This window comes from Electrophorus electricus, chromosome 9 (genome assembly GCF_013358815.1).
Source record: "Electrophorus electricus isolate fEleEle1 chromosome 9, fEleEle1.pri, whole genome shotgun sequence".
NCBI classification, from domain to species: Eukaryota; Metazoa; Chordata; class Actinopteri; order Gymnotiformes; family Gymnotidae; genus Electrophorus; species Electrophorus electricus.
Genome location: NC_049543.1, coordinates 10345392 through 10369528, shown reverse-complemented (window position 1 = coordinate 10369528; position 24137 = coordinate 10345392). Strand labels below are relative to the sequence as shown.

General features: G+C 39.6%; 1 protein-coding gene across 5 annotated transcripts; it reads left to right on the top strand.

Annotated features, from left to right (window-relative positions):
* On the top strand, positions 1-24137 carry atxn2 (ataxin 2). Of its 5 annotated transcripts, none has more exons than XM_035530135.1 (24): positions 1-482; positions 2987-3020; positions 3134-3193; positions 3534-3605; positions 3862-4012; positions 5180-5194; positions 6063-6187; positions 6302-6393; positions 6713-6892; positions 12097-12269; positions 14532-14714; positions 14926-15102; positions 15207-15314; positions 15835-15905; positions 16002-16351; positions 17620-17686; positions 18133-18279; positions 19008-19025; positions 21038-21104; positions 21747-21940; positions 22182-22308; positions 22754-23142; positions 23321-23495; positions 23642-24137. In XM_035530135.1, the coding sequence occupies exons 1-24, from the start codon at positions 367-369 to the stop codon at positions 23665-23667; spliced, it is 3117 nt and encodes a 1038-aa protein (XP_035386028.1). In that variant the 5' UTR covers positions 1-366; the 3' UTR covers positions 23668-24137. The 5 variants fall into 5 exon arrangements, with proteins under 5 accessions (XP_035386028.1, XP_026885231.2, XP_035386030.1 ...); XM_027029430.2 differs by having other exon boundaries at positions 21038-21110; XM_035530138.1 differs by lacking the exon at positions 1-482 and adding an exon at positions 1685-1806 and having other exon boundaries at positions 21038-21110.

The window sequence follows — 24137 nt, the reverse complement described above, 5'->3', positions numbered from 1 at the left end:
CAGCAACGAAGAGCTGGTGTGAATTGTTATTAACTGAAACAAAAAAAATAATGATTTTTTATTGTTGATTTTGTGGACAGCTATAATATATGGAAAGTCTGCATAGTGTTTTTCAAATTGATTACGTATTTTTGTTTTATTGTAACAAGTAAGCTATCTAGCTGACTTGCCAAGTAGCAGCAATTGTGGAGTCTTGAATAATCAAAGCTAACAGCACCAGTGCTAGCAAGCTACGGTTAGCTGTCATTTGTTAGCTTTACTATCAGATAGCTAGCTAACGTTTACAGCATTTGTCCTCTGTAGTTCGTGGTGAATATTTTTTAATAATTAGAATACCCTGCTCAAGTTGTCGTTTATGGGATAATCATGTCAATGAAGCAGGCCGGTGGTAATCGCAAACCCGGCGGTAGCAACAGCGGGGCTGCTGCGGCCTCTGGCGCTGGGGGATGCGGAGGAGCTGGTGGACGACAGAGTTTGGGCAGGTAGGTGCACTGTGAAGCGAGTCACACACACGCCTGTTTTCTGACAGCTTAAAATATTTGGACACGGTAGCTGTTTCAGAAGCATAACATGCTCACTATAATGCTAAAATGTGGAAATGATAGATCGTTGCTTAATTTGAATTGGGCCGAATGATGCATTGGAACCGTGAAGTTTTTTGGTTAGGCCAGGTTTAGCGAGATGAGGATTCACAGATTTGTCCACAAAAAATGTACTCATTGTAGCTGGCCAAACCAATGGCCACCATTTTGATAAATAGAAACGATGAAAAAACAAGTTAACCTTATTTTCATATCTAGTAGTGGTGTCACGTAGTTTGCTTTCCTTTAGTTGTGTCCTTTGCCGGCTAGAATGTATGATTTGACCAGTGTTGTAAGCTAGCTAACGCTAGTTAGCTAAGCACAGAATTGTATTTTATCATATAGTCAAACTATACCCGGTGGACAATTATAACTATTATTATAAGCCTTGGAGGACGAATGACAGACTTAAATTGTAAGCTTAAAGAACAGTACAGTAGCTATGCAAAAACAAACGTTTCAGTCAACTGCGAGCCGATGTATTTTCTTGCAAAACTGCGACATATCAGTGGACTGGATATGTGGCTTAGGTTAGCTGTCACAGTTGGGTTAGCTAGCGCTTGCTAGCTGGCTAGCAAAATTAAGCTGTCATTTGTTGTTAAGTAAAGCCGAATATAATTGCATTTTATAGATTTGCAATGACGTTGATAACGTTATTTTTGTTATCTCTCTCTTATTTTCATTTTAAAAGCTACAGCTAGCTAGAGCCTAAATGTTAACTAGGATTGTACACACTGCCAGTAAATAAATCTGGCTTGTATTTTAAGTTGCTAGGGCAACTTAAAATTCAGTTGTATTCAGCTAGTTAGCCAGACAGCTACTTAGTGGTAGCTATTAGATAGCGTTCGCTAGTTAATTGTATGCACTACACTGATATGCTGTTGGCTAGTAAGCCAAATACATGCCTTTGTCATGTGGTATCAGGATATATTTTGTGTTTTCAGTGTTGTAGTCAATTGTATCATCTTGAAGGAAATCAATGTTTTTGGTTTAGCTAGCTAACTGATTTTGTATCGGAAGAATGTGGTGTCACCTGTCAGCTTTAACGTAGTAGGCGTTTCGCCTGCGCGGGACCAGGAGCATCCGGTCACAGAATCATAAGACGTGGGTGCGCACGCGAGCGCGTACAGGAAAAATCTGGACAGGAATGTCAGGCAACTGCTTCAACCTTGACGTTTAGCAGGCACGCACTGTATAAAAATTTGCCCTTCAGAATGACATTTGTGTAAGTAGCTGTTTCGTTGCATATTGTGTGGAAAGGGAAGAAACTGATAACACTGCTATTATACAATCGTAAAGGACGATGCGTCCACAAGCTACTGGGGGTGGGCCTCTACTTGCTAAAAATGAAATCCGCTGCACACAAACGCACGTGTTTGAATGTGGCTACGATAGGGTGTTAAATGCATGCATGGGTTATGATCACTGTCGCGGTTACACAATATAGCCTGTATTTCTCTTGCATTCTGATCGACTGAAAGTGTCCTTACAGGCGTGTGACTGCTCATCTGCAAATGCTTACACAACACATACCAGCAGCTTGTGTGTGACTTGAGTATTTATGTGCGTTTTCCTATGGTGAAACTGTAGAATTAAGTAGTTTTGCAAATTCTGCTTGTCCACAAGTCAGTGTTGTTTCTCAGTTTGGATAATTCCTTCTTTCACATTTAGTTTCCTCATATACTTAGTTTCTAGGTGTATCCAGTTTGAGTTAATTGTCATATTTTTATTTATATCTAACAAGTGTATTTTAAATGTATGAATTTAAATTATTTGAGATTTAATTATAGCTAACAGCTATAATTCTTAGATATGTTTAGAGTGCATGTGTTAATGGTGTCAATATGGGTTATGATTAAAAAAGGTTCAATTTCAATTTGCTACAATGAACAGTTAGTCAAACCTGTAATATTGACTTATGTCTTGATGCCAGAATAAATATGTATAGTATGTGTGTTTGTGTATAGTTACATACTGAAGGTTTGTTTGGATTTTTAGCAGTACTCTGTGCTTTATCAGTTTTAAATGTTTTCCCAAATTTCAATTTGTGTCCCCCTCATTAAAATGGTAATGAGAAGAACATATTCATATTCTACAACTACCATATTTGTATGTAAATGAATGCTGAATGAAGCCACATATCATAGCGGTGATTTTGAGACCAACACGATCTAACATTATTATTCTATACATTCTGTCTCTGTAAAGCACTTTTGCCATCTGTTCTTAAGAAAGTGCTATACAAATAAAGTTTATTATCATTATTAGGTAAGCTTAGTAACCAAGATATCTGAAAACATGTAAATTGACATGTCTCTTTTAAATTTTAATTAAACAATCACTTTGCCATACATATTTTATGATAACAGTGTTTAAGGTCCAGCATTTGCTTTGGTTTTCTGTAGGGGACGCAACAGTGCCAAAGGACCCTCCACTGCAGTAAGTGTCAGATGTTATCTATTACTAGCCATCAATGCATTACAAGATGGGCAGTGAAAACTAAATCTATTTTATTAATCACTACCCTGCTTGATTTGTTCTCTGCCTCTCAGGTGGCCTTTAGTGGCGTTTATGCAAATATGAGGATGGTTCATATCTTGACTTCAGTGGTGGTATGTTCAGAATGGCAGACTTCTATCTCAGTATGTTAATTTGATAGAACGGTGTCTTGGGGTAGTCACAGCTATCTGCTCAGTGCTATTTGACTTACTGAAACATTGACTAGCAGACTATAGCCTACTAATTTTTTTAGGAAGATATGTCATGGTTTTTAGACATTTCTGTAATAGTGTAATTCAAGTATACAACTGTAACTTTAAATTGAGCAGAGTTGAAATGTTTTTCCTGGAGTTTGAAGGTTTTTAATTAAAATAAAGGTAATTCCCTTAACTGCATCATTTTTGTACAAAGAATAGGCACCTCAATTGTTTTTTCTCCTCACCTGTTGGATAGGGAACCAAATGCGAACTCAATGTAAAAAATGGCGTGATCTACGAGGGCGTCTTTAAAACCTACGGTCCAGAGGTACAGAGCAAGTGACTGCTATGCACCAGAGCATACAGCCTTGAAATGTTAACATTAAATGTTAGTTAAGTTTCAGTAAGAATGATTGTGTATTTCCATTATTATTGCTGAAATCTATGAAACCTTGTGGAAGAGAGAGATCAGAATTTCAGATAACATGGGCTAAAGAGAGTTGAAAAGGTGTTATGGAGTTACAATAAAAAAGGGGAGCAAACCATTAGAAGTGATGAGTAATGGTCTGTGTACGTCTCTGCAGTGTGATCTCGTCCTGGACGCCGCCCATAGGAAGAGTCCTGAGCCCAGCATGGGCCCTCGTCGAGAGGATATAGTAGAGAGCATCATCTTTAAGTCTTCAGATGTTGTAGTGGTGCATTTTAAAGATGTGGACCTCAACTATGCTAAAAAAGGTGAAGCCTGTTTTCTTATTCTAGACAATTTTTGTGATTGTGGACAGCTCCTACTGACTGAATATTTCCACTGGCACATGGATATTTCCTAGAGTGCTTCCAATTTCCTAAACCAAATAAGTAATAAATCAAAACTCAGACCACATGAAGCTTTTGATTAAAAGTGCTTTACATTTAGACAAAACAGCAAAATAGCTCGTCAAACTTTCCAATGCACAATATATCAAGTGTAATCAATAACAAACTAATCTTTGAAGTAATTCTCCCAAACGAATACAAAGGCTTGTATACAGTTCTTGGAAAACAATCTGCTCATTGTAAAAGCTTGTTTGCAAAGTCAGCTCCTTGAGTTCTAGATTTCAGGCAATAGGCTAAGCTTTTCAGTAGGCACGTCCAAGCATAAAATAGGCAAACGTTGAGATTAATAGATCTGAAAATGCAAGTGATTTGATAATGTAAGTTATTTAATAAACTGTGATGCTGTCCTACCAGTCAGCACATGGATAAATAGAAATGTATTTTCGTTTAGTTGTTTTCTTTCTTTCTTTGTTTAAAAAAAGAAACTTGAGCACAGTTTTGATCTAATTCTCTTTGTGCTTTTTGAGTCACTTTGATTTGTTACAACATTTATCAGATAATCAGATAATTTGTGATTGAGACACACCCTAATTTCTCAACCTGCCACAGTGGGAAATTTGGGTCATGTAGAGCTGGCAGAAAATGCTTTTTAAGCACTTTACATAATGTCTCTCTTCTACTTGAGGTCTGGTGTAGTGTCATCTGGAGTTTCTGTTTCTGTTAACACCCCCTTCCCTTCATTGGAATTGCAATATGACTTCCATCAGAATAAAAATTGTGCACCAGTCACATTAGTAATCGAATAAAAATTTAATTATTGCCTAATATGTCATGAAATGAGGATCTTGTATTTTAGAAAACTTGCTGTAATACCATGTTACCTCTGAAAATTGGTTAATTAATGGGTTTTAATGATTTTACTGTTTCAAAGCCAATAGTCTTTTTCCAAGATGTCTTTTTCAGTAGTTTGCATTTTACAGTCTTGCTGATGTATGTATTGGTCCTTATGATCTAATTATGTACTTTCTCTATCTGATCCTTTTTTTTTTACTGTCTCTCTCTCTCTCTCTCTTTTTTCAATGGGTGTAGTCTCTTCCGAACAAGGTAACCTGGCCCATTACCTCATTTGACACCACGCATTTTATATTTAAAATTTTATAAATCAATTAATTGTATTTTATGCCTATATAAACTGTAGCCCTCTATGTAGAACTTGAGTAGCAATGCTGTACTGCAAACTGACAGACTAGTGCCAGTCATGAATTATTTCTATAGTCTAACCTTCAGGTTGTCATTCTAAAATGCACGAACTGCAACTTTTCAAGATCATAGATTGTTGAGGCTTCAAACTCGCAGTCCACAGTTTGAAGAGGGACCAAGTCTGCGAAATGATTTACTGAATTTATTAACGATGTTGGACCTTGGAATAAATTAACCCATTGAATGGCATTCTTTACAGAAAACTGGCCTTACCTAATTGCTTTATGTATTTAAAAATAAAAAATTAGTACAGATGAATACTTTTTAGCACTAGTTGTTCTCATGGCAAGTTCTATTCACACATCTCTAATGAAAATAACATTTAATGTTTTTCGTTTATATGTGGAATTGTAAAGGTATTGCACCAAATAGCTTTTTTGATCAGAGATAGTCTGAGTGATTGTCTGGCCTCACTGAAACTCAGTGAAACTTCTTGTTTAAAAACATAAAGAAGGAGAACTTAATACCACTGCTGTACGCTAATGAGCACATGGTCATGAAACCCTGCCTGCGCTTGAATAGAGTGAACCTGGAATGCAAAGCCACTTTCACATATCTAAGCATAACCACCATTTCCCTCATCATCTTCACTCATGTTAACTTAATAATAAACTTGGTATTCTTGTAGTCATTTCTGTCTATGCCATTACCATGTTTAATTTGTCAGTATATATATTTTTCCCTCTTTTTTCTGTGTGTTGGTGTGGTCCAGATAACTTCACAGACAGTGCGGTAAGTGCCCGTCTAAACGGAGAACACAAAGAGAAGGATCTAGAGCCTTGGGATGGGGGGGATCAGCATGCATCAGGCAGCCTGGAATCTTTGGACACAGACTTGGTAATGCTTTTTGACTGTGCCATGGCAGACAATATTTCAGCTCTTGCAATGAAATAGGACAAAGAAGTTTAATTTTTCTAATTTAATTTTTGGAAGATGTTATTCTGTTTGCAGTCAAATGGCTGGGACCCTGATGACATGTTTAAGTATAATGAGGAAACCTATGGTGTAAAGTCTACTTATGACAGCAGCCTGTCCTCATATACGTGAGTGTCTCTTTCTTGCCCTCTGATGTGACAGTACATTTTTGGTTTGCCTGTATGTGTAAAACCTGATACCAGGAAAGTTTGATGTTTTACAAAAATTAAGAAATTACTGCAGGTGGTAATTTTTTTTTTTTTTTTTTTTTTTTTTGCCCATATAGACAGAAACCTCATGATGAAACAGTCCTGTCCAGTATACGTTCACATTTCAGACCTATGGCAGTAAAATATCCTATATTGAGGCAGCATGACAACAGATGATGATGGAAGCTGCACTGTACTGTTGAAGGATTTTTTTGTTGTTGTTGTTCTGATATCCCAGGGTACCACTGGAGCGAGACAATTCAGAAGAGTTCCTCAAGCGGGAAGCTCGTGCAGCCCAGCTGGCTGAAGAGATCGAGGCCAGTGCTGCTTATAAGGCCCGTGTGGCCCTGGAGAACGATGAGCGATCAGAGGAGGAAAAGTACACAGCCGTAGTCAGAGAGACGCACACCCTCAGCAGGTGAAGCATCAGACTACATGCCAACACTGCCAGCTTCACACACTTATTGCACTGATAGCTAACTCTAGGTACCCACTGATGAGCTTGATGTCAATGCAAGGAATTCAAAATATTAAGATGGTCAGGTGCTCTCTTGGAATAATGCACAAGTGTTATCATTGAGTGGTATGACGTATCTTCTTTTTTTTCTTTTTTTTTTCTAAAGATGGATACACCATTGATGTGCTTAACTACAGATTAATAGCATATATAATGTATTTAAAAAAATCACTGTTAGACAATTTCATGCTGAAGTACTATTAATGTGTGTGTGTGTGTGTATGGGGTATCTATTACTACTTTTGTTGCAGTTAAGACAATTGATCTGCATGGCAGTGATTGTCAGTTTGATCCTGGGGTCTTGCGCTGTACTGATAAATGCCAAAAACACTACTAATGCCAATAAGAGTCCTTGGGCAAGACAACTAGTGCTACAATTCACCTACGTCTGAAACAGGAGCGCAGTTCATATTGTATACGTGGTAGTTTATTACATTGTACAATACTACTGACATTGATATTACTGCAGATAATCCTCATTGTAGCCATTTCTAACTTCTCCCTAAATATCATATAGACAACAATCCTGAATGTCCTACTGTGTTAGCTTATTCCTGCCCAAGAGTAATATCTGTTTCTCAATTACCTTTTTTAACCTGTAGTTCAATCCTTGCCTACATAACCCATTATTCACACTCCTTAAATGTCTGAAAGAACTTTCGCTACCATTCAGCTTCCTACTATTTTCAATGGACATAAAAGGTTTAGACACAGCAATCCCTAGCAAAGATGGTGAATGAGCTTTTAAAGCATTTTGATTTATAAAACCTGAGGAGAACTCTCACACAGATGTTCACAGAACTGCTTCTGTGTTGCCTCCAAGTAGTAGTCACATATAAGATGATTTAATTTGAGCTCTAAATTGGGACCATCTTATGCAAACCTCTTTGGATTTGTTGAGAAACATGTTTTGAGCTATATACTGTGCCTGTACCCACAGTGTTTGAGATACATTGATGGCATTTTTGATACTTCTACATACACATTTGAGGACCTCCAACTGTTTCTTCCTTCTCCCAATTTCACTCAGCTCTGCAATATATATGTAGTATACAGCGCATCATAACATGAAGATAACATGTTTCAGTAAAATCTGAAAATTCTGGTTTAAATACCTCCTCCATTCTAAACCTACACTCATTTGCAACATGACTCTTATTTGTAATACAATTCACATTCCAAGACCTACAAGAACTTACTCAGCTATTGACTTAAATGCATTTGCAGTGGGAATGAAGATTCCCTCCAGAAAAGTATGGAAATGTATGACTAGATTCATAACTTTGAATTTCCTAAGGAAGATTATGCCTTTGCTTGCGTTCAGAGAACATACATTGACCTATAAACAATCTGCTGTCAGGACAACAAGAATTCCTTTGCTTCTCACTTATCCTATAAATAAAATGGTGGCTAATTCTGTGCTTAACGCTTTAAAATCCTACAGAATGATGCAGGGGCTGCATCCATTTATATAGACAAGACAAAAACCTCAAAGACATGCTTGTTAAGAATGAGATAAATGACCAGTTGAATAATAACTGTGGTACCTTTAACCTGTAACTGCTATAGATAAGCTACATATAAGTTTTTATCAACACAACCACTAAAATAAGTAACATGAAAGGATCAATTTTCATCACCCATTCTTCCTCATGCATTATTGGAGGACTTGTCTGTTGTATCTCGTGAAAGAGATTTAGTCAGCTGTACACAGGGCCAAGAGCAAGACTGTTGATCATCTGGAACACTTTTGGAACACCTTGGGACCATCTGAATTAAAGATTTGTAGCATAACATTACTAGCTAGCCCAATGTGATCCAAGACGCATCCGTTAATTTAGCAAGCTAGCCATCATTAACAATTGTAATAGTTTTACCATCATCGTAACTGTCATTATTAACTGTGTGTTCTGCTATTATTTTAATTCAGGTTTAATAAGTAAACATGAAGAAAATGTAGCTGTTTTTTGTGATGAGAATACAGATTGCATATAGCATTGTTTATACAATCACATGCAGACCATAGCATTGGAATTGATCTGTGAATAAAGACTAGACTGGTTTGTCAAACAACAGACCATCTCTGAAGGAAAAAAGATACTGTTAGCAAAGTAATCGGCTACTATTAGCAAATTAATCAGCTAACATACAGCTAAAACACCTTCACAATTACAAAGGAACATTTGCATTACATTTACAAGGATAACTTTAAATGCCACAACAATAACTTGGCTGGCTGTTTTCGGTAGCTAGCTAGATCACCAAAATAACCTGTTTAACGATAAAAAAAAAAAAAAAAAAAAAAAAAAGCCAACTCTGCATCACTCATGAATCCGTTCAGGTCACAGTGCTGTCGCCAACTGTGAAAAGTCAAGCCAGTATTTATTTTTAGTCTCGGCTTGAATTCTGGCACTTTCCCTTTTAACTTGCTGGCTCTTTTCAGTTCTACAAAAAAAATTTTGTAATTAATTCTTTTCTCTTTTTTTTTTGCTGTGCTTATGGGTGAAGCCAGAGAGAACTACTGGGTTTGCCTTTCCATTGTCTCCATATTCAGCAATATCTCTCTCTCCCTTTCCATTCACTTAACTTTGACTGGTGTAAAGATCGATGTACCTAAAATGGAGATTCAGTGGGTGCCACCCATGGCCAATTTTGCAAAGAAGCATCCAGAAAGCAGCATTTGTAAAACCGTAACGTCATTTGACATTTTAAGAAATGAGCTATAGACATTTTCTACTCATTTTCATTTCTACTTTTGCCCATTGTAACTACTTTTGCCATTGACAAACATCTGTGAATGTGCTGTTTTGAGAGGTCCCAATGCTCTGCTTTGCTAAATGGGCTGTTTCCATGGAATCATACAGCACATTTTTGAGAGTCAGTTAGAATACCTCTGACGCATTAAAACCAACTGCTTATCTGTTGGCTGAACAACAAATGGAAATAAATACATCAACATTCATATATGAACATTGATGCTGTTTACGGAGTAGTGGCAATTTTACTGGATGATTGCTCAGATATTTCACATTATTGTTTTTCTGGGGTTTCATTTACAGTTCTATGTATCTGGTTAGTGTAGGCTTTATGTAACTTTAGCCTGTATCTAGGCTTTTTTGCCTGCATCCATATACTGAAAACATAAGCCCTGCCTCTGAGGACATTATTTTACATTACATTAGCAGATATTTTTTCCTTTTGACTTCCTTGAATTTTAACAATAAACTCTTACACAGTGCAGCTATAACTGATTTACTCCCTTTGGGTTCAGTTTTTCCACAGTTCAACTCTGGGCATATTATTTCCCATGTGGCCTAAAAAAATTTTAACTTGCTCTCATTACCAAAGTGAACTTTTGGACCAGTTCACCTCCACCCTCACAACATGGTCCTCAGCAAAGATTATTATATCCTTTTGATTCCTTCTGCTGATGAGACGCTTGATTACTGCGGAGTAATCGTTTGGTCCAACGGCTCTCCGATGACGAGACACTTTATGACAAGACAGAACCGTGCCTTGTTCACCATTGAATTGCAGAGCAATTCCAGCTGCAGTGTTGAACTGATTCCCCATTGAGAGTTTCTGCATCATCTTGTACTCTTGTGCATTTGTTTTACATGGACTAGCATTTTTTGGATGTTTGAATGAATTGTTGTCATTGTAAAGCTTCAGTATTCTATGAATGACCTACTTCTGTTGCAGTGATTGGAAGGATCATTCCTTCATTTGGGTTTGCTTTTTGCCATCTTGCAAAAATGATTCCTAGTGTTGCCAGATAGGCTCATATTATTTTAAGGACATTATCACAAGGTGCCAGTTATTTCAAATTTCACATTTGTTAGTTTTTTATATTTAGAGAGAGAATATTTTAAATTATGAAATATTCACCTACATCCTTTCTATTTGTTAGAATTATTTTAAGTTCAGATAAGCAGCAACTTTGAAATTTAAGAAAATGTCAGTTCTCTAATTTTGACATCTGCTGTCTTACTAGTGCTGTTTGTTTGATCCACTATGAATTATATCTGGTTAGTTTGTCATTACTTGCTTGTCTGTCTGGATCTGGAGGTCCCAAAGCATCTTGGCTTTGTTGTTCTCCACCATTCTGTGTGGCTCATCCTGCTTAGACTTGAAGATGCCCTGCTGCAGCCTTGCACATGTTCCATACTGCTTGGTTGTGTCTCCCTGTGTTTGCTGTTCCTGCCAGCATATTGAATGCTTGTGCTAAATGCTGGATTGTTGCAAGTGCTTGTTTGCAAAGTCTGCATCTTGGGTTACATCTAATATGATGCACCTCTGCTTAGATAAACCTAGTGCTGCTTCTTGCGCTACAATGTTTAGTGCTGTCTTTTTCAGCCACTGACTTAGATTTCCTTCTGTCAGCCATCTCTGTTGTCTCTATGTGGTACCCATGGTATCCATGTCTCCAATCTGTATGAAGCACTCTTGTATCCTTGGAGACCATTGCTTGGGTGTACTCATGGATGGGTATCCTCATGTGCTTGGTCTGCGCCCTTGGATATTGAACCTTGGATGCAGTGTGAGGTGTTTTCTGGTCTTGTTGACAGTGCAGGTTCTAGTGAAATTTAAAGTGTTCAGTCTCATAAAACTACATACAAAATAGTGGATGTTTTAGTTAAGTTAACCATCTGCATTGGATTATAAAATATAATATCAATATTCAATGCTAAATTTCCAAAGATCCAACTTCTAACAATCTTCACAATTTCACAATCAATTTTACTGATGATGGTATTAATAACAATTCAATTTTGAAGGCTGTAGTTCAGTAGTAGGCTTGGCTTTAACCTGTAACTAAGATAACTCTGGCAGTGGGGTTCAGCCAAAAATACATTTTATTAATCAGGCTCTTTTGTGTGTTACAGATATCAGTATTGCTGAGGTCAGTGTTGTGATGACCATTAACAAATAACCTTTTGGGCAGCCTCAAGGGCAACCATGACAGCCAGCAGTACACAAAGTTATAAAGATCTTACTTTAAGAGATTTAATCATTCATTTGTGTATGAAGTAGTAGTCTCATGGATAAAGCTTCATATGCTTGATTGTACATTCCATCCTTTTCTCTGCTGGCCATTTCAACAGGGAACACAAATACATTCCTCCAAGTCAGAGGAACCGAGAACCAGGACTGTCGTGGGGAACAGGGCGCCAAAACTCTCCCAGACTGGTTCAGTGCAACCCTGGGCCACCTGCCCCCAGAGCTGGACCTCACGATTACAACATACCTGGTGTGGATCAGCGCATTGTCAATGGAGGTAATATTCTTTCAGTTATGGCGACTAATTCACTAAAAACAAGAACTGTTAAATGGTACGATCTTTTCATAAACATAATTACCCAGATAAGTTTTGGTAGAAGTTTGTTTTTTTTAAATACAAACTATTATCTTTTTAGAAGAGGAAGTTTAGCAAAGGCCTTCAGAATTCTACTCCATTTAGATAACTGTTGGAACGCTTTCCTTATATCTCCGCTTACCTCTCCAGCCCTTTACTTGGAGGCTACTGTTCCTTTCTCATTAACCTGTTTGTGTATAGCCTATCCATTTATACATTAATGGTTTGTAATATCCCAGATTTATTCTAGTTAAGTTTAAGCTCAACCTTCTGGATAATTCAAAGACTCTTGTTCATTAAAGGTTTATCTGTTGTTGACAGATTAATCTTTGTACTTGTTGCTTTCACAGTGAACCTCTTTTTCTTCCTGTGCACTCCTGTCTTCAGGTTCACAAATGCCAATCTCTATTCTCAGGTCATCTGTCTTGTGTTTCTTCAGCTGTGCTTCTCTCCTGTCAGATCAAATATTGAGCTCTTGTTCTCTCCTTATCCTTTCTTCATCTGTAGTTGTCTAGCTTCAAGTCCCCTCCTTACATCTTTTAGGCAGATTTTCTTTAAACCCTTGTCTTTTATGTACCTCTCCTGGCTCTCCTTACCTGATCTACCTTGCTCGGTGCATATATCTGTCATTTCTGTATTTTTGTTCCCTTTCTCTCATTTCTTTCTTTTTTTTTAAACCTTCAATCCCTATCAGGTGCCCACCCATGGCCCTCTCGCTGCCCATCTCCTTCCTCTCGCCCTCCCTCCCGCTACCAGTCAGGCCCCACTACCTCCCTCCCACCCCGGGCAGCCACTCCCACCCGGCCTCCCTTCAGACCCCCATCCAGGCCCTTGCGGCCCCCTTCTCACCCCTCCACCCATGGCTCTCCAGCACCCCTCTCTACTGTGCCCAAACACCTGTCCTTGGAAGGTACCAAAAAAAACCTGGAGTGGGCAGCCATTTGTTTGCTTTGGCATGGGATGTGCTCAGTTGCACTTTTTTGTTGAACAAAAAAATAAAATAACACGTGTGTGTGTGTGTGTGTGTGTGTGTGTGTGTGTGTGTGTGTGTGTGTGTGTGTGTGTTTGTGTGTCTGTAGTTAACATCTCATTGTAACAATTCTTTTATTCTCCACTATATTCTTTCTTGCTTTGTTTTTTCACTGTTCACAATTAAAGCAAAATTGGTATCTTTCATTCACTCTGGGTTTGCTTCAGTATCTCAGACATTCGTGTTAATCTTTTAAATGGGGAGATCTTTGTTTTTAAAAAAATCTTAATCTCACTTTCACTTGATTTTCCTTCATGGCTTCAGTGTAGAAATCATCTTATAGTGAGTGATTTCCCTGGCTATCAATGCATCCTGATGAGTTACAGGCCAGTGAAGTTAAAAAAAGGGTACAGGATTAAATGGCTGAAACTGTCAAGACTGGCACTGATGCAGATATATTAGCAGTTATAGCAACATAGCAAGGCATAACTGTATGTAAAAAGCAGCAGTCAGTATTTTGAAGACATTTTGGATGCATATATATCTGGTCTTTTTGTGAAAGGCTTCAGTAAGTTCTGGGTGTGCCATCCTGCTTACTTTATGCTCAATTAATCAGTGCCAGTCTGGTGCAGAAAAAAACTGGAAGCTTGTCAAGTTCAGGATATCTTTTTTTTGCTCTGGCCAGGGAAATCTCCCAAGTCCAGTGCTCAATCTTGGTGATTTTCTTTGATTGTACATGATTAAAAAAAGAACCATATTCATTTAGTGTAAGGATTTGTGAACCATTTAGATTAAGTTTAAAAATTTGAATGAATGTTTGAATACAGTTTTAGTACAAGTTATTTGTCAGTTACTGATGATACTGACTCGATATTTCTTCATGCCTACATTTTATGTATCTCTGGAATAGTTGCCGTGGTTCACTCTGGTTCCTGGCCTCTTATCTCCACTCGTAAACTCAGTATATCAGTACATTTTGGGGGTATGATGGTTTTGAGGCTAGAATCAGGTTAATTCTATATAACCTCATGTTCTTGCATATAAAATAATTTTTAAAAAAATATTTTGACTGTATACCTGCACTCAGAAGAGCTACACTTGCATGATACAATTGATGCAACATGTCTGCAAAGAGCTTTTGTGTATAAGCAAAGATTTTCTTAATAGCAGCAAGTATTAACAGAAATAATGACGCTTCACCCTTTTCCCTTCAGGTCCACCAAGAATGTCTCCAAAGTCACAGCGCACTCCCAGGACGCACAGAGTGGCCTCCTGCCGAGGTGGGGGAGCTTCTGGGGCAGACTTCATGTCCCAGGGTGCATCTGTGGAGGTTTCTACTCCTGTTCCTGCCCGTAGCAGCCCCTCTGGGGGCACTTGGTCCTCGGTGGTCAGTGGAGGTGAGCTTTGTAAGATTGCCACTTAATCAAGTTTTTTTTTTTATCACTAAGCTGATAGTTGAGAGGTGGCAAATGTATTGTAATTAGTTAAGATGGATACACTAGATGAGATGGCTAACTACGGTTACAGTAATGGTTATATTCTGTCCACTTGTTGGTGATTTCAAGCTTATAGGATGAGAAATGGATTTTTACTGTCTGTCTTCTCTAGCACACAGACCACGTTCTCCTCGGCAGAACAGTATGGGAGGGACTGCTTCTGGCCCCTCCTTGTCTTCCCCTCAGGCTGGCTCAGTAACCGCTGACTCTGTGAACATGTCTACGACAGTGACATCACCAACTACAGCCAGCCCTGCACCTATTGTGGCTGCAATACCATTAGTGGAAGGTGAGGGCTTCGGTTAATTATGTTTTGGTTTTAGGGGAAGTAAAAATAGGTGCCTCCAGGTTACCTGAAGCCCTTCTCTCTCTTTCTGTTTTATGAAAATATAGCAAAAGAGTCCAGAATACAAGAGACAAGGCAGAATTCTCCTTCCTCCAACAAAGAAAATATGAAGCCTATGGAATCGTCCCCGAGCATTAATAGGCCAGTTAGTAAAGGTGTGTTCTCAACTTAAGGTGTTCTTTATTTACTCTAGTTAATCAGGGTATACAACCTCCCTGAAACTCCTGAGCTTTTACTTGGTTTCATTAAGGTTCAGTCTGCTGCTGTTGGATGAGTGGTTCGTGTCTATGATTTTTTTTTTTTTTTTTTTTTGGTTTTATTTTGGTTTTATTTTTTTGTCTGACTACCCAGGTAGTCAACAACAAGACAGCTCAATACAACTTTATACAATATTGTAACTATTTTGTGTGGCTCAGTTGCTTAGTAAGAGTTTTGCTCAGTGTGAGAAATGGGAATATATACACTTGGGAATATGGGAATTTATACACTTTTCTGGAAGTAAAAAATGTAAAAAATGCTTAACTGCATTTAATGATAAATGTATTTATTAAGTGGTTAAATAAAGAGAAAATTGTTGTTAGGACTTAATAAATGAAATTGTCACATTAGGGCTATACGACTAATATTGAATGGATGAATTGTTGCCTGTTGATCTTTTTGAATTCATCTTTGTAGGACTGCCGAGCATCGCTCCGGACCACAGAAAACAGATAGATAATTTAAAAAAATTTAGTGTAGATTTTAGGGTAAGTTCATTATTTACATATTTATCAGTTATTGTGTTCTTTGCAGATTATCTAAGAACTATTCTTATTTAAACTGTACGTCTCCTACCTTTCCAGCTGCAGCCCAGCTCAAATCCAGATCCAGTTTTTGAGACTACGGTGACCAAGCCCCCCCGGGACTCTGGAGAGAAACCAAAGGAGCAACCCAAGGACAAAAACACAGACTTAACAGGTCCCAAAGTTTGTTCAGAATCTCCCAGCAGTGACGAGCCAGTCACAGCTGTGGCTGCTGCTCCTGCAGGGAGCAAACCTAACACCCCATCTCCGTCCCCCTCTGCGTCGGCTCTGAGTGCCCAGCCTGAGCAGAAACGCGGGCCGGACGTGACGTCCCAGGGTGTCCAGACGTCCTTGCCTGCTGCAAAATCGGACAAGGATGACAAAGAGGAAAAGAAAGACCCTGTACCAGAGTGAGTAAGGTTCTAGGTTTTTGAGTATCTGCTAATGAGGGTAAGGTTGAAAAGGGATCAGAGTCAGGACAAGGTCACTCTGATGGGAAGACATACTGCAAACTTGAGTTGCCAGTAGCTTGTTAAGCCGATGCGCCATTTCTGCAGTGTGCGTGGCAGTACTAGCTGCCTTTGGTCAGGGGTCCATGATTTTGACGTTGGCCATTATGTCACTGGTCAGAATGATGGCATGGGCACCTCACATGTGTCGATGTGGTTGGTGTCTGCTCTCTAGCAAGTGTAGTTTGATATTGTTTGTTGTTGTACTTATCTTTGGCTGAGTCTGAGCTTATGTGTTTTCACTTCTAGGCATCATCAGTACTGATTCCTCCATTTCAACAGTATTATAGTTCAATGGTGTTTTGAACTGTAACCTACTGTACTGGTTAGGCTACATCCTATGAGTAAATGACAAAGCACTTTTGTAAGTCGCTCTGGATAAGAGCGTCTGCCAAATGCTGTACACGTAAAATGTAAATGAGGTGAGTTGGTGAAGTGAGATGGGTGGGTGGGAGAGTGAGTGAGTGTGCGCATGCGTGCATATGTACAGAATTAGGACTTTATCTACTGTAAGCAGAAGAAATCCAAACAGCTTTGGGTCTAAAAACATAATAGCTATCAAGTGTTTAGTTGGACCCCCTTTGTTACCTCTGGCACTGTTTTGTATTTTTATTTCTGCTTGCTGTTTAGTGACAAATCTTTAGAGAAGTAGGTCTGCTATCATACAACAGGACCACTGATGCAGGTGGATGAAGGCTAGCACACTGAACCAACAGTTCATGTGAAGCCCTGTAGGTCATGTAGGTCATGCGGTACTCCTGGGTACCTCCCATATACTCACAGAAAATGACTTATACCATAGTTCTCCCATACCAAATAGTTTAGCATGTCCCACTGTGGAGAAAGCTGGAAGGCTGTGTCAGTGAGAGAATGTCATTGATCTTGGTCACACATGACAATGCTGGTTTGTAAACATTACTTATATCCCCATATACATACATTTCTACCTCAATGCTGGTTTGTAAACATTCACAGATTAGGATCTCTAGTTTGCCAGTGCAACTTTTCTCAGTTCACCATTCCAAATAAGGTCTTTGTCTTCACTCAGATGCAGAAAATTGTGACAAATTATAATTTATAGATCATAATTAATTTTGTGGCTTGTGAAGCTAGTTAATGAATCCCTGATATATTTACGTGGATGGCTTTTGTTTCCTGTTTTTACCCAGGAGTATTAAAAAATCAACCCTCAATCCTAATGCCAAGGAGTTCAACCCCAGGGCTTTTTGTACCCCTGTGAGTATACAAATGATATAAAATAATGAAAACCTCTCATGCTTTCAGATTATGGCTACACAAATAATTGAATATTAATCATTGTAGTTTTGGTCTTTGCAGTTAACTAATCACAATATTTTTACTTTATAGTTTCATAGCATGCCAAAGGCCAAACTGCATGTAATGGAGTGTTCTGTGATTTGCACAGACCTGTAATGAAATATTACCCTTCAATGTTCTATGGGCAAACCTGCCTATCACAGGCCTTAAGAATGATTACTATGAGACATCTAACTACTTAAGTGTTGTATTTTAATAAATAGCATAAAATAGCGTTTTGCTTTTTTATAATTTAATACAGACAGGTATTCAGAACAAATTCATGTTGTACATCCTGAACCTTAATCTCAGTCATTTCTGAGTCCCTTTTTAAGCAACGTCCTATTGCTCTGGCTTTCAATCAGCCCAAGCCGGCTACGACTCCTACGCTGCCACGTCCGCAGGGTCAGCCCAGCCCATCCATCGTGGTGCAGCAGCCCCCAGCCATGTACGGCCAGACGATGTGCTTCCCACAGATGTACCCACTGACCCCAGTTAGTCCTGGAGTGCAGGTGAGTGTGTCCCATAATTCTACCTTTAGAAACTCATGTAAAACTATACAGCATTATGTGCTTTTGTGTTCTGTCTCTCCCCCCCCCCTTTTTGTGCTTTTACTCTTGGTTAACGCTGTCATTAACGGTCAGTGATGCTGTCTTGTTTCTCGAAGCCTAATAATTAATCTTTTTGTTTCCTCGATGCCTACCACACCTCGTTTTTCATTTGTTCCTTAATCTCAGTAGCACTGACTGCAACACTACCATTTTTTCTCAGTCGTTTGCAATGATCCAGTTGTGAACATTGTTGTTGAATCTTTTATGTGTCTTTCATGTCACCTAAACACCTGTTTTGTTATTGTAGCAATTCTGTTGCACATATGCAGCATTAGGGTGCTTTTGTCCTTGTTATTAGAAAACTACTTGGTTTAACTATTTGAGAATTACTTGAGTATGTTGATCTGGGTGACATTTCTGTCTCAGTACTGGTGTTGGAATGAAGAATATTGAAGCCATTTTATTGCTGCATTGATGATGTGCAACAGTCCATGGGGTTGAATGCTTTTTCTCTGAAGAACATGTTTGTAGAGACATTCATTGTGTTTTTATTTGAGGGTTTCTGTCAGATTGCCCTAAGGCAAGCCTTGTGATACAAGAGTAGTTTCAAATGGTTTGGACAATCTGGCATATAATAATCAAACTAAAGACTGGTTCTTTTTTCTTTTCCTTCCTTCTCTCTCCATTAGAAAAGCATTATCTGGAAGGTTTGTGCAATTCTAAACTTTTCTTCTTTTTTTTTGTTCCTGTCGATCATGTATGAGATGTTTGCCTTCTTAAGTATCCAGCAAATATTGGTTTGCCTATTTCTTATTGTAGTTTAATTACCTTCTTGTTGTTTTCCTTTCCACATATTTCCATATATTGATATGTGACTAATAAGTAACCAATATTTGTATAGATTGTTTTTATTAATGTCTAGGTCATCATCAAATACGCTATATTGCCAAAAGTATTCGCTCGTCTGCCTTCGCATGCATATGAAATTGAGTGACATCCCAGTCTTGATCTATAGGATTTAATATGATGTCGGCCCACCCTTTGCAGCTATAACAGTTTCAACTCTTCTGGGAAGGCTTTCCACAAGGTTTAGGAGTGTGTTTATGGGGAATTGTTGGGAACCATTCTTCCAGAAACACATTTGTGAGGTCAGACACTGATGTTGGATGAGAGGGCCTGGTTAATTCATCCCAGAGGTGTTCTATCGGGTTGAGGTCAGGACTCTATGCAGGCCAGTCAAGTTCTTATACACCAAACTCGATCAGCCATGCCTTTATGGACCTTGCTTTGTGCACTGGTGAGGGGTCATGTTGGAACAGGAAGGGGCCATCCCCAAACTGTTCCCATAAAGTTGAGAGCATGAAATTGTCCAAAATCTCTTGGTATGCTGAAGCATAAACAGTTCCTTTCACTGGAACTAAGGGGCCAAGCCCAACTCCCTAAAAACAACCCCACACCATAATCCCCCCCCCTCCACCAAACTTTACACTTGCCATAGTGCAGTCAGACAAGTACCATTCTCCTGGCAACCTCCAAACCCAGACTCGTCCATCAGATTGCCAGACAGAGAAGCATGATTCGTCACTCCAGAAAATACGTCTCCACTGCTGTAGAGTCCAATGGCAGCATGCTTTACACCACTGCATCTGACACTGTGCATTGCACTTTGTGATGTAAGGCTTGAATGCAGCTGCTTGGCCATGGAAACCCATTCCATGAAGCTCTTGAGCTTCACACTGTTCTTGAGCTAATCTGAAGGCCACATGAAGTTTGGGGGTCTGTAGCGATTGGCTCTGCAGAAGGTTGGCAACCTCTGTGCACTATGTGCCTCAGCATCCACTGATTCTGCTCGTCATTTTATGTGGCCTGCCACTTTGTGGCTGAGTTGATGTCATTCCCAATTGCTTCCACTTTGTTATAATACCACTGACAGTTGAAATGAATATTTAGTAGTGAGAAAATTTCATGATTGGACTTGTTGCACAGGTGGCATCCTATCATGGTACCACGCTGGAATTCACTGAGCTCCTGAGAGTGACCCATTCTTTCACAAATGTTTGTAGAAGGAGTCTGCATGCCTAGGTGCTTTGAAGTGATTGGAGCACCTGAATTCAGTGATTTGGATGGGTGAGCGAATACTTTTGGTTATATAGTGTATTTTATTTATAAATGGGCACTTCCTTTTCTTTTTCAGTTATAAATAAGACTGCTGTTTTCAGATTTATCTAATTTTTCTGTCCATTCATCCGTTCATCCATTTATATGATTCCATTTAAGTTTCCTAATTGTATCTTAATATGCATGATTAATCATTACATGAGAAAGGGAAAAGTATATGACCATCTCATGTTTTGCATAGCTTTAAGTATATGTTCAATCTGGCCCCACAGCAGCAAATTCTACATTTTAAAAGACCATAGCAGGCTGTTTTTGAGATCTCAGAGGCATTTAACCACCAGGATAACCCACTTTGTGAGATGTTTATAATGTGCTTTGAGACCAGGTTCACTGCCCAGTGGACTCCAAAAAGCAGTGCCATCTTAAAACCAAACTGCGTTTGGTTCTGACTGTACTTCCCTCGGCTTTGAAAGAGTTGCAGTTGATGAGCTTGAGATGGATAATGAATTTAGTCCATCAGTCATGTAGGTACTGTGTTAAGGGTGTGAGGTGGGCCATTTCAGCCGTGTTCCTCATCCAACTTGTGTTCCTCAACCTTCAGACTCCTGCTGTGTACCATGTTCCAGTTCCTCATATGACCGTGAGCCAGTCCAAGCCCTACAGACCAGGTAAAGGTGAGAATGCTGCAGATGTTTTTAAGCATGGTCCCTTCTAGAGGTGTGTGTGGATGGGTGTAGGTGTGTGGGTGTGGGTGTGTGTGGGTGTGTAAGTGATTGATTTAATGTGTGTTTTGTTCATATAACATAAGATAAATCATCATTAATCCCTGATGTTTTCCAGATGGTAGTATGTGAAATATAAAGTTGCAGTTTGTATGCACACAAAAGAAATGAAATGAACAGAAAATAAATTCCATAAATATTCTATGAATATGGAATAAATAACATATGAGGTGCTTTTCAATAATAAAGATTTGCATTTTATAATTTGCTGAAGCTGGAGATCATTAGAGGAATGTATCTGTAAACTACAGTCAATAAAGTGACTAATTTCAGTTGAAAATTCAAGAATAAAAAAATTTTGAAGTCTGATTATTTTTCATTTTTACAGCATTTGGCAGTCACTCGAAGACATTTTCCCAGTGAACATTTACAGTTAAACATTTTTTAAGCATTATATTTAAGCAGCATGTGTAGGCTCCTTGGTGCTGCTCACACCTTGCTTCACCAGTTAAGATGCATGGTAGCACTAAATTGACAATGAAACTGTTAATAAACAACAGCTCAGTTTATTTCAATTCTCTCTTCCAGTGCCCAACATGCCACAGCAAAGACCTGACCAACATCATCCGCCAGGTACGTCTACCATGATGCACCCAGCCACGGCTGCAGGTCCTCCCATTGTGGCGCCAAGCCCAGCCTACTCCACTCAGTACTTCACCTGTAGCCCCCAGCAGTTTGCCAGCCAACCCCTGGTCCAACAGATGCCCCACTACCAGTCACAGGTACGGACGCAGTAAATTGTATCCTAGAACATGGATGTGCACTCTTGTCTAAACATATAAGTCTTACTAAATCTGACAAACACATCTGGCAGATGTACATTTATTTACAAACTTAAGTAATTAATTGACTTTAATTGGTCTCCGAATGCTAATGTATGCGTCAAATTCATAGCGTGATAGAGATGATCATTTGGTAAAAGTTCTTTGATGAAGGTGTGTATGACACTGTGCTTCTTTCTAGGCCCAGCATGTGTTCAGTCCAGTGTTGCAGGGCAGTGCAAGGATGATCACCCCACCCACCCACGGCCAGCCCAGTCTGGTCTCCTCCTCCACCACTCAGTATGGTGAACAGACGCACACTATGTATGGTAAGAGCCCTACCCTGTCCCACAGCAACATTATGACCAGTCACACCTCCATCCTCACTCAGACTTTCCGTCAGAAGTTAGCTGCTTATGTTGAAAGCACCACTCCTAGTTTTTGTTTCAGATTAAAAACAGTTCTACCAAATCTCTTTCATGTCTTCCTATTCACAAATATTTACAAATACATAAAACATGTAAATAATAGTATGGATATATGTGGATCATTCAGAGCAGCTACTTAGAATGATTGTAAGATGGTGAAAAAGATCACATCTAATATCACACCACAGCACCTAATAATCTAATAATTTTTTAGGGCTGTTAGTCACAGGCCCAGAATCGTCTTAACTCCCCAACCCCTCCTCCCTCACCACAGCACTCCTGCTGATGCACAATACTCCATACACTTAACACTCACAGTATCTCTCTTCTCTTTTTGCTGTTTCAGTTTCTGCCCCCATCCCTCAGCAGTACCCCCACCCCAGTGCCACTCTACACCCTCACCCCCAGCACCCTCAGCCCTCGGCCACTCCCACTGGCCAAGCTCAGCAGGGTGCTCAGCATGGGGGCAGCCATGCCGCTCCCAGCCCTGTTCAGCACCCTCAGCACCAGGTAGCCGCGGCAGCGGCTGCCGCTGCAGCTCAGGCCCTCCACCTGGGGAACCCACCACAGCAGCAGATGTACACCGCCCTGGCCCCCACCCCGCCCTCCATGACTCCTGGGCCCAACCCCCAGTCCCCACAGGCCAGCTTTCCCTCGGCCCAGCAGGCCGTTTATATCCACGCCCCGCAGGTGCAACATGGATATAACCCTAACCATATGGCTCATGTGCAACAGGTAAGCCGCATGGCTTCCTGCCATGCCACCTTAACACTGTACAAATATACTGGCCTGTACTGCACTGCAGAAAATAATAAAGCTATCATTTATTGCTGCAGCAAAATGACTGTGCCCTGTATGCATACATTTCTACCTCTTTTTAATTCCTTTCATTTCTCTGTCTACTACCTTGAAGGCACACATGCAGTCAGGAATGGTGCCGGCCCATCATGGCACTCCCTCCCACCCTCCTGTAATGCTGATGGCCACACAGCCCACTGCAGGCCCCCAGCCCCCCTTACCCCAAGGCACCCTCAATCCTATCCCTGTCTCTTCAACCACACACTTCTCCTACATGACACATCCACAAGGTAAGGCTTCAATGTTCTCTCCTGATGCAGTTAGCTGTACAGAACTAAACACATTAAAACCATATTCAAGGCAGACTTTGTTTGATAATACTATCACATTTACAAAAAATTGTTCCTTTGCATTAGTGCTCTTTGTCCTTTTTCAGTACCACCTCATCAGCAGCAGCTGTAGAGGAGTTTTGGCCAGTTACAACTGACGTCAATGACACCCGCTCCTTTTCAACCCTCCTGGCCCCGCCCATGACCTATTCACCACCTGATCCTTGTATTTCTCCTTCTCTAAATATCTAATGAAAGGGCCACTAAATCTAAAGTCATGCTGCGGTTCTGCTACTCTCTACCAGTAATGCTAACAAGCAAAATTGCAGTGAACAGATTTTTGTTTTGTTTTTTTAATGAGTTTTAACAAGAGCAGGACTGTTTTCATGTAACAACGCTAGATGCTATGAGTGAAAAATGGAATGTCAAGAAACTGGAACCTGCATTTTGTCTGCACCTTTCAAGTTAATGAAAATTCTTCCATTGTGTATTGACAGTATTAACATTACTGTTAAATGCTGCTGCTACTGCTCTGTGCAAGAACAATGTGGGGGAAGGAAAGCAAACGGGGCAGGAAAAATATTCTAACCAAACTAAAAAAAA